The sequence below is a fragment of the Drosophila biarmipes genome, chromosome 2R (genome assembly GCF_025231255.1).
Source record: "Drosophila biarmipes strain raj3 chromosome 2R, RU_DBia_V1.1, whole genome shotgun sequence".
Lineage (NCBI taxonomy): Eukaryota > Metazoa > Arthropoda > Insecta > Diptera > Drosophilidae > Drosophila > Drosophila biarmipes.
This window is the reverse complement of record NC_066615.1, coordinates 12,491,400-12,511,068: the sequence shown is the minus strand read 5'-3', so window position 1 is coordinate 12,511,068 and position 19,669 is coordinate 12,491,400. Positions and strand designations below refer to the sequence as shown.

The following is a 19,669-nucleotide window of genomic DNA, read 5'->3' as shown; positions in this document are numbered from 1 at the left end:
TCGGAGCGACAATGTTGCAGACGCACAGGAGCAACATCGACGACGTGGCTCCGATGTTGCTGTCACATTTCACTGGTCCCGATGATTGAAATTCTAAGGCCAGCGTCGGAGCACTGCATCCGAGAGCGACTCCCAGACAAAGTCGCAGTCCAAAGTCGGCTGCCGCTGACCTTTTCGCATGAGAATCATCGACGGCAGCCGATGATGGATGCACTGCCAGAGCCAACTTGATCTGGCCCAAAAGAGCAGGAAAGGGGGCCTGGGAGCAGTGTCAGCCGGAGCTGTCAGTACGTGCAGCTCGTCTTGGGCAATTTAGGTGCGAGGAAAGTGGGTTTCTCTCCTCAGTCGCCGATTTTTCAGGCATCACTTGGTACTGCAAAAATTGCATGCATACTGATTTAATTGCCTATTATTTTTCGGTTTTTAAAGGAAGTAACACACATTAAGGATACAAATATTTTGTAAAATATTTAGCTAAAAAAATAGTTTTTAAAAATTAGTATTTAAGATGGCTAAATAAATAGTTCTTCTGAAAAATGTCGAAGAATTATAATACTCTTTCATGGCACAAGAACTTTGAGCAAAATAGATAAGATTTTGTCAAATCGTAGTCAAGGCGGAAATTGAGGTGGAATAAAATTACAATGTTGTCGTTCCATTCCATCGTGGAATTTCACAGCGGAGCATGGAAATTTGTTCGATGGCTTGTCTTTCAACGTCCCTCCACCTCGGTCCACCATTTTTGTGTTTGTTTGATTCGTATTTGATTTGATTTCCAGGCAGAGCAGTTCTATTACACAAAAAGAAAGCCAGCCGACGACCGGAAAATTTAATCGTTATTAATTATATAAGCTCTAAATTCTCAAGATGAATTTGTGTGTATATTTTTGTTTCATGTGAAACTTTTCGGAGAAAATAGTATTCAACTAGTTTAAATGAATGGTTTCCAAAATATTTTTAATTGTTTTATGTTTTCAAATTTTTTTTACTTTCGGACTAATAATTGGACAAGCCGACGTCATGAAAATTTATGCGAATGAATAACACTCGCTTACAGCTTTTTTTTTTAACAAATTATAAAATTAAAAAACGGACTAAAAAATCGTACACAGCGGATTCTTAAAATTTATTTACTTTTTTTTTGTGGTCCAAGAGTTCAAATCCTTTCTAAAAATATAATTTGTAAGCTAGTGTTCTCTACGTTCTTAACTCTCAAGCCGAAATAAAAGTTTAAAAACCAAAAACAATAAATTTGATGTCAGAACTACCACTTCCTCTTAAGAATAGGCTATACTTTTTTAACAGTGCACACCTTTCTCACCTTCGCACACCTCGCTCTCTCCGGCTCCCCACCCGTAGGACCTATTCAAATGGGCCCCTCAGTTTCTTGACCTTTCTTCGTGTGACGCAGTCGCCGTTCGCAATTGTAACTGCACATGCGCGCGCCTTGTTCCTCCGCCGCCTCCGCGGCGCGCCCTCCCTTGCCACCGCCCCCAATTGGCCGTTTGGCAATTTTGCAGCTCTGGCGCGACTCCTTCTGGCCAAGTCGCAGTTGTTGTTCTTGCGGGAAATGCGATTGACGGTAATTGGTTGACGTTTGTCTTATTTAAATTTGTTTTCTTTGGGATTTTTCAACGTCGCTGCCTTCTGCTGCTGCTGCTGATTTTGATTCTTCTGCTGGGGCTGCTGATTCCTCTGCAGCGACTCCCGCCTGGTTCTTGCACGCTCCCATGATCCGATACCCTTTAAAAGGTGGATTCAGTGTCCTCGAACTTAGTAACTTTAAATGAAAAATTTACACAGGATCTATATTTATCCTTCAATACAATATATCCAATATCCTATGCAAGCACCTAAATAATGTATTCATAGGACATTTAAAAGTAATTTATTTATAAAATACAATTTTGAAAGATATACATTTTTTAAATTTTCTAGTGGTTGTCTTTACAAAAATGATAAGTTAGTTATTTTGAGCTAATATTTATTTTTATATTTAAGGGTTTTTTGTATGCTATATCTATTATAGCCACATAAGAGGTTGACTATTAATAATTCTGAACAATTCGAAATAATAAGTTCTTAAGTTAATAAGTTTATTATGACAAGTCCCTTGAACCACAGCTATTTTATTAAAAAATATTGAGTACTTTAAAACGATCTTCAAAATCATAGTACCCTGTTGAAATTCCCATTTACAGGTCACTTCAAAGTTGGTTCGAACACCAAACTTCTAGCTCCATTTCTAGTTTTCTTTATGGACTTTTCTCAAGCTGTTGCCTCCCCGAGCCCTCCCCTGGCTTTCCTTCTCCAACTTCCACTTCGTTCTGTGGCGCACAACGTGCAACTTTAATTGAAATGAAATGAGTTTCGTCGATTTGTGTTCTAGGAATTTGTTTTTTGATTGTTTTCTTGTAAATTTGAATGATTATCGAGCCAGTTGCAGCAGTTGTGGCAGTTGCAGTTGCAGTTGCAGCATTTGTTGCAGCAGTTGCGCAATTGCTGCAGCGAGGAGCTGGAAGAAGGAAAACAAAATAAACAAGCCGACGAGCGGAGCGTAATTGCAGATCACATGGATCAAAGACCCTAGGTCTTTATAAATCTGCGAGTCTGCTCTGTAAGTGCAAGGGAAGTTTGCATTTTTCAGCTCCTCCTCCTCTCCGATTTTCCCGTGCCGCCATCCTGATCGATAGCCTGGTAATTGAGCTGCGAGAACTTTTAATTGTGTGTTTGTGTCGCGGAAGCGTTTTCGAACTGGGCCAGAATTTCCAAGGCAAAGGCCAATTTGTTACCGCTAGATCGCCACGTATCGCTTCCATCGCGATAAAGCTGCCGTGCTAAACGCAGCCACTTCCTCAAGTAAATACTGCAACACGGGCAACAAATTCTACTGGCTGCTGTGGCCACACATCCACTGAATTTTATGGCGGTCGCTTGTTTTAGAACTGGCGGCAGAGTGATAAAAATTAAGTAAATTATGCTTAAATAACAGCAATATCCTCGTGGATAATAATAAATAACTACTAGCAATTTTTAAGTAAATAGCAAAAAATATCATTTTAATTAATTAAAACTTTAATTCAATAATGTGTAGGTTCCTAAGTTTGATACATTATTTATATCTTTTTAATAAAGTAACTCTTAAATGTTATGTTTGGGAAAATACTTTGGATTTCTAACATATTCTTTCAGTGCCCAAAGAACCGCGGGAAACCGATGCAACCGTCCGAGATTGAAACCGAAACTGATGCGTAGTTTAGGGCGATTTACACACAGTTTAAACAGACATCCCGATACAAATCGCCTTTTCTTCGGAGGGGGTGCAAGATCCAGGGGCATGGTGGGGCAGGGGGCATGGAGCAGCTGCAGGTCCAGTCTTCCTGGTGCCATAACTGTAGCAAATGGCGAGGCAACATGCAGGTCCTCCGGACTCGGGCTCAATCTCGGTTCTTGGTTCCCAACCCGCACCTTAACCTTAACCTTCCAGAGCCTAATGGGTGTCTCTTGTTAGTTTAGTTACTGCAGTAACTAAATACATTTAAATATAATATTATGAAATGAATAAAATAAAGTAAAATTATGGCTAGGGTACATTCCCACTGATTTATGTATATTAAATAGTCCTTCTTCTAAATGATCTTTTCTTAATAATTATTAATACCCATCTACCGAACTATTGTTTCTTTAATTCTAGTTTAATTATAATATGTAGATTTTCTGTTTGTTAAACTAAAACCTTGACAAATGTTTCATATTTTTTAAATCTTGAGACGAAGATAGGGTTAAATCCAGCCTGAACTTGCGCCCAGGCGCACTCGCGGCCTCAAAGATCTTCGGCGTGGGCGTCTGTGGTGGTTATAAATTGCACATTTGATGAGCAGGGAAACGTTTATGGTTCTCCCTGATCTGCGGACTGCTCCCCAGCCCCCATTCTCCAGGGTCCCCGAAGTCTGCTCTGCCTTATAGCGCTTGCATGTGGCTGATTAATTGTGCCAACGTCATAAACGTGATGATATCGCAATGCAAGCGCATTTTTCATGTTATTCAATTCGTTGCCCCCAGCTCCGGCTCAAAAGCTCCAGTTCCGAGCCCAGCTGCAGCTCCAATTTTACGCAGCAAGAAAATGTTTGCCATATAGCTCAATATTATGCCTACATTAGAGAGTGTACCCCTAATAACAACTAATTAATGTTAGCACAGTGCAATATTATTACAAATAATTATAGCCATTACGTTTAGCTACATTAAATTTCAGTGATTCCCATAAAGAAATAGAATTTTCGTTTCTCTGCCGCCACACGAACAGTGTAGTGTGTAGTCGACACACTCAAGAGTTTACATTTTTAAATAAACGATGAGAAAATTGTCATTATATTGTGTGCCGATCGGCTACTTATGTTGCATAATAACTTACAAAGAGATTAATTGCAAAACAGTAATATATTTTCTCGCCGTGTACTTACATTGTATTTGCATACCGCTTTTATGCGGCATTACGAAAGATTCAAGCAACGAACTCGCGTGGCAGCCTTTCGATATTGCAACTAATTACCAGCATTAACGCAATTTCGTCTTCATAAAGACCCGGTTCCGCATTGCTCCCTCACCCATGATGCCGCTGAGCCCCCCAATCGAGATTTAATACGATTCTTTGCCCAAAAGCGGACAGGTGTCTATGCGGCAGGTGTTTCGGCTCATTGTCTGCGGCCAGGAAGCATTTGGCATGTGTTCATTTATTTAAACTGATTTTTTTGCGCTATGCGTTTTCCTTTTGTTTTTTTTTTTAGAAAAACTGCGCAATTTCCTTCGGTTTTGGTCCGAGCTGGTTTGTTGTTTTTGCTTTGTTATTGTCACCTTTTACGGCCTAGTGAAGCCGAGTATTTAGACATGTGAGATCACATCAAATATTATAGGGGTTCCGTGGCAGGAATCCATAATTTATAAAGAAGTGATATATTATAAATTTCAGGCACATTATTTGGTTGACTTCCAGTATCTTACACGTAGGTTTATTACAGAATATTCAGGTTTCTCTGGAAAAATATTCTAAATGAATATTTTCTATACCATGACGTAGTAGCGCTGAATAATTTCGTCATATATATTCCAAATCAAAGTTATAAACATGAAAGCACTTTCCTCAAATATTTCCTATAGGGAAATATTGTAAGTCATACCTCTGTAAGCCACTTAAAAACGTTAAAGCGCACAATATATAATATATATATATATAAATAAATAGAAATTCCAGCTCCCCCGTTTGGAGCCCACCTATTTTTCACCTGCTTTGCTGACAATCGCTTATGGCCAGATCGGGTTGTTATCGAGTCAATTTCCAGGCCTTTAAGCTTTCATTGGATAGTTTAGCCGCCCACACTCAGGAACCAAGACAACTTTCAGCGACCGAGATTGTTTTGCATATACATTTATTTTTCTGAGACATTTATTTAGACACAAATACAAGTTATATATTAGTTTTACATATGTAGGTATATATATACTCCCTATTGATAGGCCATATAAGCTGGAAATACAACTAAAATGTACAGACTAAACGACTAAGACAATGCGATTGCGAGCAGATCGTGGGGAAATTAATATTCTGGGGCTTTCGGGGAAGTATCTGGCTCTGAGCAAACTAACTACTAAACAAGAGCTGTTCGATTATGGTTTAATTGCAATCAATCAACAGTTTGCACAACATTTAAATTATGAGGAGGAAATTCATTGCGTTAATTTATAAATTCATTTCAGCTAGCTTTAAGTGTTGCATAACATTCTCTAAATGATTGATATATGGTTGCTTGATAATATTGACTTACTATTAGTTACATTTGCCTTTTGCTATCCGGTCTAAGTACAGTACTCTTTTTCATATATAAGTATATCGTTTATAGAAAACTAATTTTTGTGAATTTTGAAGTTCGATTTGTGAGTTTCTTCTGAATAGCGTGAATGGCTTTTCGTCCAATTTGAAAATGGTTCGCAATAGTTATTAAATTAAACATAAAATTAAAATCACAATTTTATAGACTTGATGTGTGTGTGTGTGTTTGAGTGTGTGGTGTATGTGGGGCCTTGTGGTGTGCGGTGTGTGTGGTGTGTGTGTGTGCTGGCAGCCTTTCTTTTTCGGGGATCCATCCGGTCGAAATATTCTCGTCAAATACTCCATTGGAATCTGGTTTTAAAGCATAATTCTGGGCGTAGCAGGGAAAGGCACAATTCAATATTAATTAAAATTGCTGCTGCAGGCTAAATGGTGAAAGCTGTAAAACGGAGTGGAGTGGGAAGAACCATTAGTTGGCCGTTTGAAATGTTTGTTTGTTTTCTGGTTTTTTTGTTTTTGGCTGGGTGCACGAATTTAATAAGCAAAAAAACAATCAAAACGCAGCACGATTTGCATGGCTATTCAACTCACCTGCAGGAACACACACAGCGTGCCAAAAGTTGTAGTTGCTCTTCTTTTATTGTGTTTTACTTCTCTGTATTTTTTCTGTTTGTGGGGGTCGATGGCAGCTAGAAACGAGTTGGCAACGAATCGTCTTCATCATCCTCATCATCATCATCATCAACGTGCTGCTACTTCCTCATCGTCATCCTGGAGATGCTACGACCAAGCAATCATCCTACAGATACAGCGTCGCCTGCTGCCGCTGGTCGAAGTGATGGATGTAGAGCTTCTTCTTCGACTTCTCCTTCGAGGGTCGCAGGTCCCAGACCAGATTGGAGAGACTTCTGGGCCGGGACAGGCGGCGTGTCTTCTTCTCGGGCAGCTTGTTCGAGTCCCCCGAAGTGCGGCCTCCGCTGCGGGACGAGTCCAGGGTTCCCTCCCTCGGGTTGTGGTGGTTGTTGCTGCTGGAGCTCCGGCTGTGGGGCAGTGGCAGCGGCAGGGGATGCGGACTGGACAGGTAGCCGTGCACGTTCAGGATGCTGCCGCACTTGAGCACCACATCCGGCGGAGTGCCCGGCGTGGCCGGCGCTCCCGAGGCATTGGCTCCCGATCCCGATCCCGATCCACCGCCACCTGCAGATGACTTGCCGTGGGCTGAGATCGTCGGCGGCGTCACGGAGGAGCAGTTGTTGTTGTCCGGCGTCAGCTGCAGGCTGCTGAGACTCTTGTACCTAAAGATTTAAAAAAAAAGTTGAGTTATAGGTAGAATACCTACGAATATTCTTTTAAAATGTTTAATATTTTTAAATTTGAAGTAACAAGTTTTAAATTGACCTACAAACTCTAAAAATTTAATCTCTAAAAATTTAATGCAATTCTTTGTACTCGTTTTTTAGACGTTTATTCCTATCTGATGTCTACTTTAAGTAAAAATAAAACCAAATAATGGAAAATACAATCATATTAAACCAATTTTAGATTATTTTTACCCGATTCTCAATAAAATTTTGTGACTTCTTTCAATTCTATGATAAAATATTTAACCCTTAACTTCTGAATTTGTAATTTGTTCTACTAATATTACAATTTTAAATATTGAGGTGAACCCGAAATATTTTGAGACCTAACAAACAGCTGGTGACCCCGATCCGCTTACCTGATGTGAAACAGCGGCGACTGCGGCTCCAGGGCCTCCTTGCTCGGCAGATGGTTGTTCGGCGTCAGCACCTTGCCGTGGTGAGGATGCGGATGCGGATGCACACTGGCATGCGGGTGCGGGTGCGGATGTGATCCGTGGGAACCGTGATGGGCAGCTGCCACCGCAGCAGCGGCCGCATTGGCCACCGCACTGGCCGTATTCCCATTGGGGGTCGGCGGCTGCTGCGACTGCGTGTGACCGTGACTGTGGGCGTGACTGTGACTATGGCTGTGACTGTGACTGGTGCTGTGGGTGGTGCCCGTGGAGTTGCCATTGCTGCTGCTCCCAGCACTGTGGGCGTTCTTGATGTAAAGCTTTGGTAGAGTGGGACGCTGGCGCTTCTCCGCCGGCTTCTTGCCCGGAATCGTCTCGATGGGCGGCGGCACCGGCTTGATGTCCTCCTGAATATGGCCGTGATGGTAGTGATTTACCAGGTGATGGTGGTGGTGATGGTGCTGCTGCTGGTGGCTGCTGTGGTGGCCACCACCGCTACTGCTGTGCTTGTTGGACTCCAGGCTGCTGTAGTTGTTGTTGTTCCCGGAGGTGGAGGCCTGCTGGTGAGCCGGAGCCCTGATCAAGCTGCAGTAGTTGCCGCTGCCGCTGTCCGTGTGATGGGATCGCAGAGTGGGTGACTCGCAGATGGGCTCGAAGCGGGCCAGGCCCTTCGAAAGGGGCGTCAGGCCCCTCACATAGTCGTATATGTGATCGATCTCGTTGTACTCCTCGGCAATCTCGCTGCTGCTGAGGGCCTGCTGCTGCTGCTTCGACCACGAGTCGCAGCTGGCACTCTTGCGCAGCACATAGCCACTCTCCGCCAGGCCACTGGCCATCCCGGCGGCCGATGGCAGCATCACCACCGGCAGCCTGCCCCCGTTGCGACTGTTGAACTTGGAGTCCTTCTTCTCCTTCTCGCTCAGCTTGAGATCGACGATCTGCAGGCGATCGCGTGCGTCGGCCAGCAGGCGCTGCGCCTTGTCCAGGAATCGCGAGTACTCGATGAAGTGCTCCAGCTGCTCCATGTTCTTGGCCCGCTGCAGCTTGATCTTGGCGTTCAGCGGCACCGGCACCAGGTCCGTGTCCTTCTGCAGGGGCAGTGCGAAGATCCTGTCGATCTCCACGCAGCCCAGGAGTCGCAGCTCGGGCACGAAGGGCTGCTTCAGGCCCTTGGGCGCGCTGCCGTGGACAAGTCTGGGAATGGGAGATCGAAAATCATGGTTAAAAATAATCCCTAATGCGTTGCTTTTATACTTGGAGGAAGGCAAGCCAAGTTCCTCAATCAGTTCAGATACTAAGATACTTTATTCACTTGGCCTAGTTTACCACTTAATCATTAGAATCGGGAGTTGCTTTAAACTTAAATAAAATATTATAATATTTTTTAATACAAACTCACCTCACGATGACTGGCATCCGCTTGAGCAGCAGATTCTTGACGGTGTGCACACCGCTGATGCTGTCCTCCCTGGCGATGGGCGAGAACTTGGCTTTGGTATCGAGTGGCAGATTGATGATCTCGTCCTTGATGTTCCTGCACTGCAGGTACTTCCCGTTGTCGTTCATGGTGGTCAGCAGCTCGCCGGCATGGATCGTCCGGTTCATCTGCTGGCATCGAAAGGTCTCCCGCACCAGGACGCGGGCGTTGCGCCGCCGCGAGAGCTCCAGCACGGAGTCGATGCATCGCGTGGAGCGACCATCCTCGCTGAGCAGCTCGAAGTAGCCGCCGTAGGTCTCCGGGATGAGCACCTTGGCGCCCACGTTGGTGGGCTTGCGGCCCTCCTTGATCTTGATGGGCTGGGCCAGGATCTGGTACTTCTTGCCGGCGCTCAGGAACAGGGCGGTGCTCTGCAGGGAGGGGGCCGACAGGGTGGGCACCCCCAGGGCCTGGTGCTGGCCCTTGAGGATCTTGGCCACCGCCGGCAGCGGCTGCTTGGAGAAGTCGCGCAGATAGACGGGCGTGGCATCGCCGAATCGGGAGGCGGCCAATATGATCTGGCCATCGGTGGCGGCCATGTCGCGGTTGAAGAACGAGAGCAGCTTGCTGCGCGCCAGTTGCACATTAAATGAGAGTAAGTTTCATTGGACTGGCTGCGGCTGCAGATGCTCCCCGCCGACGGCTCCCTGCTCGCTGTCCGAGTTCTCCGGCAGCTGCTCCTGGTCGTGGTCCTGCTGCTGCTGGTCCTCCTCCTCCGCCTCCTCCTGCTGGTTGGCGTTAATCTGATCCTCGAGAGCTCGTCGCTTGGCCAGCTCTCGGTGGCGCAATCTCAGCAGCTGGGCGCCGCGACTGCAGCAGGCGTGCTTGATTTCCTCCTCGTGGGCGGAGGCGAGTCCTGTCTGGTCAGGATAGAGATCCTGGTTCGGGCCCTGGTACGTCAGCAGTCGCGTGGATGTCTGCAGAGCGTAGTTGAGATACTGCATTCGGTTCGATTTCCTCCTCCTCCGCTGGCCACAGTGTGCGAATAGTCCTTGTTAAGTTGGCTTTGCTCCTTTCGACTCCCTTCGACGCCTTCGCGTTGCCAGCTGGTAATCTGCTTTGCCGGAGTCCTTTGTCCTGCGGAAAGTCAGAAAAAATAAGGAGACATTAATCGGTGTTACATTGCACTCACTGCGGCAAGCATAAAAAGCAGTACATGTAATAAAGCAACTCGCAAAATATGCAAAAATGCACAGTTCCCCCAACAAAAATTAAAACGAACTTGATTTAAAAGGAGAAAAGAAGATTTAATACCCTGCAAGAGTAAACATTAATAAATACAAAAATTCGACTATATTTTACAAATTAATAAATTTTAAAAACCCTTAAAGTTACAGATTAAAATAGATAGACTCATTGGATCAAAAAAGATTGTAGTAATGGTTGTAAGGTTATTTTCCATTAGCATATTAAGAAAACAATCATAGAATGTATGGAGAGCTGTCGTAAATATCAGAAATAAGTGCCCACACACCTTTGCTACCCAGTGGACATTAGGTAAATGAAAAGTTGGCAACAAATTTCCCCCTTTTGGTTCGAAGTTGAGATACTCCTGCAGCCGCAGATCAGCTCTTCAAGTTCTCACACAGGGATGTGTATATACAGGGGGAAACCGATACAGCGACATGGTGTTATTTATGAGGGCCATAAAGTAGGGGAGAAGACTTTAACTGAAGAAATGGCAAAGTGCACAAAATGAAAATGCAAGCTCCGAGGGAACGTGCATATATATCCTATAGAATAGACAAGACGACTGTGCGACAATGCCAAACATGCCATTAACAAAAGGCAGGCGGAGGAGGGGGACATGGCCATGGGCCAACAGCCTGCGGACCAACAAATGGCAAGGCATTAAAAGTACTTAAAGGATATTTGCATATTTTATGGCCAAACATAAATGCGGCTGATTACGAGACGTCGTGAAGTGGGAGGTTGTATTGACCGGCTTGTAGGCAGTGCTGCCAATGCTGCCAAACTATGCATTACAGAAACTAGCTGCATTATCATTGAAAACTTGAGGCTAAATAAATTTGGTACCCCCAAATCTTGTACTCCTTAAATGCCTTAAAGTTAAAGAGTTCCATTTTTGGTGGACCTCAATCCATTTTCTTAATTTCTTTTTTTGTAAACACAAGGATTTTTCCTCTTAAGCTGACTTGGCATCACTGTTTGCCTGTAGTACTGTAACTTTTGCATGAGCCCTGGGAAAATAGGGATAGATTTCGAGTGCGTGCATTTCGCTTCGCTAAATTAGTTGGCAATTAGCAAAGTGACCGCACCTGCTGCGGTCCCCAACCCTATTCTGCCTGCCAATCGACTATGGTCTCATACGCCCGGAAGAGCATCCATCTCTAATTGCTTTCCTATTCCGATTGGAGCGTGGCTGGAAGTCAGTAGCCTTGGCAACCCAGGCAGCAACAGCGGTTGAGGCCGTAAAGGCTCCGCCATAAAGCATTTAACGAGCCCTGGGGGAGTACCTCCAGCCCTCCTGTCCAAATTAAATGCATCTGCGATCATTATTGGGTCATAGCACAATAACCCCCAACTTTTGTTGGCCCGCAAAGGTTATTAAATCTTTTTTAGCCCCAGGTCTGCGGCATGCAAACGTTTAATTGATTTTTTAGCACTAACAAAATGGAACGACTTTTCCGGGATTATCGAACAAAAGCCTTTGGTAAAGCCTTCTGGATTACACAGAAAATACTGGTCCATTGCTTTTTTCTTAAGATATTTTATTTTATTAGTAATGTAATGCTTTAATATTTTTTTGATCGGGATTATAGAAGAAAAGCTTTTGGCTAAACCTTTTGAATACACAGGAAAGTTTGGGGAAAAGTTAAATTTAATTTTAAGGGACAGTAATGGATTGATTTAAAGCCCTTAGTGAAGCCCTTGAAGTACACTAGAAGACTTAGGCAGTATTTTTAATTTTTGTTACTTTATAGTGTTTTACATTTCTTTTTTAGAATTTTATCCAACTATTTATCCTTGAAGATCGAAGAGTTTTTTTGCGTGTAAGTGTGGAAATGTCAGGCGTACACCATTGGACTCGCTTTTGTTTAGGGGATCTGCTTTCCAATTAATTGCCAGACAAAGAGTGAGACTGCTACACGGCCGGCAATTAATTTTCACCATGGAAAGTACCTTTTCCTGGAGCAGGAAAACACACACGGACCGAAGGAGAGCGACTGCCAGTTGCCGATTCTCACGCTCAACGTGGCCGAAGCCTTTGTAAACTTATGTGGAAACGTGACGTTTTCTCGGCTACTGGACAAAAATTGATGCCACCGAGCCGTCTTAGCGCGCTGGAGAGGATTGGTCCGGCATCAGCAATATCTTTGGCTGTGTAGCTGTAGCTAAAAAGCTGCAGCAACTGTCTTGTTTCCTGGCCCGTACGTGTCTGGATTTTTCTCTGGTTTTTATTGCGGCTTCTGTTGGCTTTTTGTTGGTTTTGATGTCACACAATGACACAGTTTTTCACGTGCGGAGCGCTCGTAATTTGTATTTGGCCTCGTCTCGCATTTAAGTTGATCTCATCGAAAATGTCTTAATTAATTTGCCGCGCTGGAAAGTGGCACAAAAGCAGCTGCCCCAACATCCAGAGAAGGTGTACAAAAAAGTGGTGAAAAAATAAAAAAGCTGTAAGAAACTCACTTAATTTATGACTGACACGACACAAGATGACTTGGCGCGAAGCCCCACAAAAGGTTTATGATTTTTTCCCTTATTTTTTTCCCCCTCTGCGGAATCCTTTTCAACATCCTGTCTGCCTGTTGCTATTTGTTGTTGCTGTTTCCTGTGCAACGCGCCAAGAGCCACCGCCCCCAAGGGGCTTCGAAAAAAAACACTTGAGCAAATGAAGCCCCCAAAGAGTCAATATGTGTGAGCGAGGGGAGTTATTATGCACATATGTACATATGCTTATGAAAAATATGTAACCCAAGACGGAGCTCGAGCACATAATGAGATACCCGGCACACAAAAAATATGTAAAAAAGGAACTAAAAACGAGGATGAAACGGAAAGCTTTAAGAAAAGGAAAGGGAACGGAACGGGATGAATCGACTAACCGATACACTTTTAAAGGATATCTTTGGGTAAGCAATGCCACACGACAATCCCAAGATACTTCTGGTTTGAATAAAAAAGTTACTACTGAACATTACGATACATATTATCCCTTTTGTGAGTGCATTTCTAAATATATTAAACACTTTATGTAAAATTACGTAATTCTCCATATACAATATTAATTGTAATATTTTGTAACATTTTAAAATTTAATATTTCTACTTTTAAAGACTTTTGTAGCACTCACAGTCCAAATAAAGAAACTGAAAACTTTTTAGCGTAATAATATTAAATCGAATTCGGAAATGAATATTAAATTCAAAGCTCAAGGACCAAAAGGGTCACAAAAACATACATCGGGGCTTAAAAAGCTAAGGCTATTTTCGGATGCTTGCAAATTCGTAGAAATAAGTGCACTTTTAAGTTGTAAATGTGGTAAGACCGTTTGTACAACTCGAAAATCCTTTTTGCTACCCTTTCGGCCCGGGCTGCAGGCGAAAAAGCAGGCAAGTGCGATAAAAGCCACGTCAAAAGGATTAGGGCAGTGCCGCTGCCAGTGTGCGAGAGCGTGTGCAAACGGAAAATGTCTGCGCTCGAAGGTGTGTGGGTGGCTGGGCTTTTGTTTGGCCCAACAAAGGCAAGAGCTGGCTGAAAAAATTGTATAAAAAATATCGCAAGCAGAAGGAGTTCGGGCAAAAAGGAAAAGTGTAAGGAGCACGACCTGCTTGTAAACCAAAGAGCTCATAAAAGGAAACACACGCGCACACACGCACAGGCGAGTGTGTGGCACATTAATCACACTAAAGAGTTCTACAAAATGCAACTCAACTCCGCTGCGGAGCCAAAGCCAAAAGTTGTAGTCGCAGTCGCCATTGCTATTGCCATTGCCGCTGCCGTGGCTGTTGTCACCACTTTAAGCTGCGGCTTAAAAATCGCGTACGGCTCGCGCGGCAAGCGGCTTACAGCTCAGGGCTTAGGCGGCTAAGAATCCGCGTCGTCCACCAACGCCGGCACTTGACGCTCCCCACCGCTCCACAGTGGAGCCTCAGTAACTGCAACTCCATCAGGACGAGCAATAAAAAGGTGTAAAGGTTGAAAGCGGAAATTTCTAATGTGTAAAACCAAAAAAATGTCTTTCAAATATGCTGTTCCAAGTGGATTTATTGGATTTATTTATCAAACTTTCTGATTCGAAACAGAAAATGCTAGAATATTATTTAAATTTACCAACAATATGGTATGGAATTAATAATTAGACCAACTAACTATTTTATGGTAGTCTTACTATTTAACAGTAATTAAATAAACAATAAAATACACTGATCACTATTTTTATTTACTTTTTTGTATAGTATATATTTAGTATACCCAGACCACTTTTTACTCAAATAAATATTTTTCAAACTTCTTTAAGACATCCTAATATTAAAATAAATTTTTAAAACGATATTCTATGTTTTGGAATTTTTATAAAATACCTTATGGCATGATATGAAATGAGTCACAAAAACTAGGAAGTCTAGCTTTAATTCCAACAACATTTTAGATGAAGAAATTTTTGATAGTAGTTTACATTGGGGAGTATTCACTGTACTGCTCAAACATAAATGCAATATTCCTGCCGCGGAGACTTTTTCTTTATTTGATTTCATTTCCTCTTTGTCAAGCAGTTTTCCGTGCGAAAGAAACACCTTCAGCCTGAGAAGTCCCCTCGCCGGCCACTCCCCCCACGCCCCTGGGCCGCCTTTCTCACTCTGCTTCTTCCAGTTCTCAGTTGCCTTATTATGTCGTTCTTAGCACTTTTGATTACTTTTTATCCGCTTTGGCCGCGGGTTTCATAGCTCACAGCATTTTGCCTTTGTTTGGTGGGGCTGGTTTATATATCCTATCCCCCTCCCACTTTCCCCCGAAAACCCCCTTTGTCGCCACGCCCCCGCCCCTGCTCTAGTGTGACTAATGACGTTGTGGACCATGGACAACGCTTGCGTTTGTTTAGTCCCCATCCGAAACTCCATTCCCAGCCCGTAGCCGTGATGTAAATAAATGAAATAATATTCTTTTGCTGTTGTCCCGCCATGAAAAATTAACGCTGACCACTCTTGACTTCGTTTTTTGTTTTTGTGGGTTTTTTTTGGTTTATCTCTGCTTTTTTGCACGCTTTTGGTTTTCTCACTGCGGACAGTTCGGATTTTTGCTTTCATTTGTCAAGTGGCACTGAATCGTTGGCAAAATACTCTATGGAAAAGGATTTTCGCAATCTCATAACTCACACTTGCCTTTAGGCAATTATATAATACTAGAAAAAAGTTTAATTAATTATTAAAACTATATATGTAAATTTCAGTCATACACAAGACATCAATATAATTTATAGGAAATCATCCGAGTATTTTTATTCATTTTTAAAAATTTCTTTTAAATTTTATGTGCTTAGAAAAGCTTACAAAAATGCTTGATCTTAATTTTGCTATCACAAATCAAGTCTGCATAATAGATTAGAATCGGTTTCAGAAATCATGGTTTAGAGTATCACAAACAGCGGTTTTCCGAGAAGAAAAACCTTTGTCAGAATTCATTTATTTTATCACAATGGAAGAGGAAATAAAACCGTGTTCGCCAGGGGAAGTGGAAAAGTTTGTTTGCTCAAGCTGTTATTTGAAAAGCATTAATCACATCCATAAAATTCCTAGTGCTTAACTGGAAAAAGAAGATAAATAGCACATAAATAGATTTCCCACTGACGGAGATGTAGATCGAATCAATGGCGGAAGAGGTATAGGAACTCAAGAACCAACTGGCAATCCTAAAATAGTAAAATGATTAACCCAATGGAATTCCCTGTGGCATTACAGGTGCCATTGAATCGCCCTCGATAAAGGTGGGTCCAATGTATCGAAATTCCACGGTCACCGCCGATTCGTAGCCATAAAATCGGAACTCTGGGAGAATACCTATGCGAAACTCGAATGTAAATACGGCTTTGTTTCCAATTTTTCGCATTGTGAGTGACAAATTGGGCCCAATGTAATATGTAGTTTTGTATGAGAAGTGCGTTGAATGAGGTAAAGCTTGAGATGTGCATAAAGCAACTTGAAATACGCGCAAAAGTGAGGGTTCAGGTCCATCACAGAATTTTAATTCAGCCTTGTTGGGCAACTTTATCTGTTTCGTAAAATTATTATTATTTCGTAATACATTTCGTTGACTGTACGCTTAACGTCCAAAGACTTCCAAGATTCTCCTTCTCGGAAATCGAACCTTTAACTACCAAGATCAGAAACACACATCCATTCCCATTGGCACACACATCTATTTCGATCTGATGCCAAATTGAACAGTCCGCTGAGTCGCGCCCAATTCCCCGATTCATCAGCGGGGGCAGCCACATCACAAAATCAAAATCAAAAGCAATTAAAATGCAAAGCCGCAGAGCGTCTCATAGGGTAGAAATGTATAAAAATGTGACGTTGATGAGGAGTTGCCCCCGCTGATGACTTGGAATTTTTTGTTGTCGTTTTTGATTTTTTATTGAAATGTCGACATGCTTACTAATCAACGGAGCGGTCAAGGAGTGGGAAAGAACCACGAGAACCTCTCTTTTATTAATCATGCGGTGAATGCACAAAAAGATCGGGCAATCCGGACGGGGGAACTGGGGATCCCTCTTCTGGGGACAGGAAATCGAAACCGAAATGCAACGACAGTTGGCCCAGCGTATTTGGCTCGATATTCCCACTTTTAAGCCAAACGTCGTCAAAGAACCGTTGGTCTGGGCCTTTTCAAGTCGCCTCGGATCCAAAATGTTCATTGGCTTTAATTTACGCCCTGCGAGTGTTTATTGTTTGCATATTCTTTGCTCTGACACTTTTCTCGGTTCTTTTTCCTCGGATACCAATGAAAGTTTTCGTTGTAAAAGGGAAATCCCTTTTTTGGGCTGGGCTAGGTTTATATTTTTCATTTTTGGGCTGGGCCCGGCCATCATCCATCCCGACCATCCTCTCTATTGACCCAGAAAATGGAATACAATAAGAAAATGTTGCGCCCTCCTTTGTGTTTGTAAGTGAAATTTTTGAAAAACGCTATCAGCCAAAGTGTTTTTCGAAGATGTTTTCCACGCGTTGGCGTTGAGTGATGGGAAAAGTGGTTAGAAGCAGGGAAGGCCTAAAGATCTGCATTGAGCTGTCAGCTGCGAGCTGAGGTCTCCGCTAATGAAACCAATAATGAATGGGTTAATAGATCCCCATAAATAATAATTGCTGAAGAGGCGAAGCTGCATTGAATCTGTTTTGAGCGAAAGCATTAATTATCCCGGGTTCTCGGGGTTTTAATGGTGGTTTTAATAACTGTTAAGTGGTAAAATTATGGGGCGTACATGTTTTATGGGTTTTCACATGTTCGGAATGTGTGTTAGGCCTCATTTGTAATTTCATATGGTATTCAGGTTTACGATTCATATCCAAATTTGTAAAAAAGTATATTTTTAAATTTCAAAGTGAAAAGAAAACGTATTTTGATGGCCGTAATGAAATGTTTATTAAATTAAATTTATAAGTTAGAGATAGTAACTAGCAATATAAGAATTATTTGTTACCTAAGATCATTAGAAATTTAATTGATTAAATGATTCATCATTTCCATACATTTACATGACTCACACGGGAACAAAACAAAAATCAAACAAATTTATTTAACATATTTTGTAATTTTAAAGCGATTTTTCTTCTAACTTGATTTCTCTGTGATTCAGTTTCGTAAAACCCCCAACCCAAGATGACCCCATTTCAATAACCCCAAATTGATTACATCTTCCCCAAAGTCAAATCTAATTCACCGATCAGTAATTATGTGACACTCATTGGCGACTGATTTCCCCGCACACGGCTTACCCCAGAAACAGCAAAGAGATGCCAAAAGCACTCTATTAATATCCGATATTTAACCCAATTTCTAGAGCATGACGCTAATTGTATTTTAAATATTGTTGGCCGCCGATTGCTCACCTTCTGCTCCACAAAAATACAACCGAATCCACAATTTGCCGTTAAGTTTAACAAATACGAGTTTGCACTTATTGTTGATCAATTAACAGGCACACATAGCTCGAACTCGCTTTTCTATTTGCTTTCTACACACTTTTTGCTTGGTACCAGGCAACGTAAGTATTTCGTAATATTTCTGGAGCTGTGGAAATTTCTTTTTGCACACAGAATTTTTTACTTTCACACTGTGACGAAACGCGCGCAGAGAGACTATATTTTGTTCGCCCGTTGCAAATTTGCATAAAAACGAAACGGATTTCTGTTGGATGATCAGAGCCGCAGCCCAAGAAATATCTCGCGTGGGTCGACGCGCACGCGCACAGTATCTTGGCTCGCTCTCGAGGCTGGGGCTGCTACTCCCCGAGTTATGAGGCAAAAGTTCTGATCTCTGCGATCGCGTAAGACACCGAACCGGTCGGAGCGACGAGCTCCAAGCTAATGAAAAGCCGAGGTTCTGGGATCCCGAGAGTTGAGTGGCCAGAACGCAGATAAGTCCGCTGCCGCGTCGCAGCCGGCGTCGCAGCCGGCCTCGCTGTTAACTGCCCCGACTTAACAGCGCCCTGTTAAACCGGTCCTATATAGGTACGGGAGTACCCAGGGGTTTGGCATAGGTAGTCCCACCATCTCCATCCATCTCCCGCTTTGTTTTGGGCTCTAATTTCTAAGCAAACGCTGGACGGTGAGAGATTCGGGCTCCGAGATTCGGGACTCGAGGAATCCGAGAGATTCCCTCAGATAAACGGCAAACAGTTGTTTAATAGTTTTCTTTGAATTTTGGTCACTTTTATGTGGCTGCTGCTGCTGCTGCTGCTGGCCGTTTGATTTGTTTGCCGAGAAATGCGACTCTCGCAGGTATTTAAGTTTCATTAACATCTCGAGGGCCTGAGGAAAGGTCTGTGTCAACCTTTATTTGGTGGCATCGTAATATTCAGCGTCTCTGTGTGCGGTGCGTGTGAATTTTTTATGGTCCATTAAAATTAAAAGCAGATCTGGTCGCCTCGTAGTTTATTTATAGCAGAGGATTGGCGTTTGGGAGGGACTGTGGGAGACTCTGCGCCGAAACTTAGTCGAGGCAATGAACTTGGCCCGTAATGCATGCGAAAATCAGACGATTTCCGCGAGAAAGGGGGGAGAGGTTGCGGCTGCCAGAGAGAAACTGTCACAGACATGATTTACGACAAGTAAACTTTAGAATATTCAATCGCTCTGGCATGCCAAAACCTTTCAAAATGCCGCAAGGCCAGAGCCATCAAAAGAGCCATAAAAAAGGCAAAGCATGAAATATGAGCACAAATTATGAACAGACATCACGTCAAAGGATTAACAAGGCCGAAAACTCTGGCGGATTTCAAGGAAGTCCGTCAGCGAGGGCACCAAAAAAGAGCCCGAAGAAAAGGTGGATAAGAATCTAACAAAGTTTGGTTTTTTCGCAGGGCGCGTTAAGTGGTCAACACCCATATCGAAGGGCCTTTGAAGTCGGTGTTTAAAATGCAGATTAT

At 43.0% G+C, this 19,669-nt stretch overlaps 2 protein-coding genes across 5 annotated transcripts in view; both read right to left on the bottom strand.

Moving 5' to 3' along the window:
* Window positions 1-5,409: 5,409 nt before the first annotated feature.
* Window positions 5,410-9,599, bottom strand: LOC108030177 (midnolin homolog). The gene is made up of 4 exons (XM_017102919.3): window positions 8,983-9,599; window positions 7,548-8,777; window positions 6,419-7,122; window positions 5,410-6,266 (listed from the first exon to the last, which is right to left on the bottom strand). Exons 1-3 carry the CDS (start codon window positions 9,597-9,599, stop codon window positions 6,627-6,629), a joined length of 2,343 nt encoding a protein of 780 aa, XP_016958408.1. The 3' UTR covers window positions 5,410-6,266; window positions 6,419-6,626.
* Window positions 9,600-9,662: 63 nt separating this feature from the next.
* The window catches only part of LOC108030179 (uncharacterized), an 86,152-nt gene continuing 76,145 nt past the window's right edge, over window positions 9,663-19,669 (bottom strand). For 3 of the 4 annotated variants that reach the window (XM_017102920.2, XM_044092525.1, XM_017102922.2), the window contains one exon: window positions 9,663-10,137. In XM_017102920.2, the coding sequence (XP_016958409.1) occupies window positions 9,663-10,004 (342 nt within the window). In that variant the 5' untranslated portion in view covers window positions 10,005-10,137. Of the gene's footprint in view, window positions 10,138-18,131; window positions 18,597-19,669 lie in introns of those variants that run through there. The other variant, XM_017102921.3, reaches the window with a different exon arrangement.

Excerpts from the sequence above, each read along its gene's own strand:
- LOC108030177 (XM_017102919.3), bottom strand. The coding sequence starts at position 9,599 with ATGGCCGCCACCGATGGCCAGATCATATTGGCCGCCTCCCGATTCGGC. Across the intron at positions 8,778-8,982 it reads CGGATGCCAGTCATCGTGAG|ACTTGTCCACGGCAGCGCGC; the intron begins GTGAGTTTGTAT and ends TCCCATTCCCAG. Across the intron at positions 7,123-7,547 it reads TCGCCGCTGTTTCACATCAG|GTACAAGAGTCTCAGCAGCC; the intron begins GTAAGCGGATCG and ends TTAAATCTTTAG.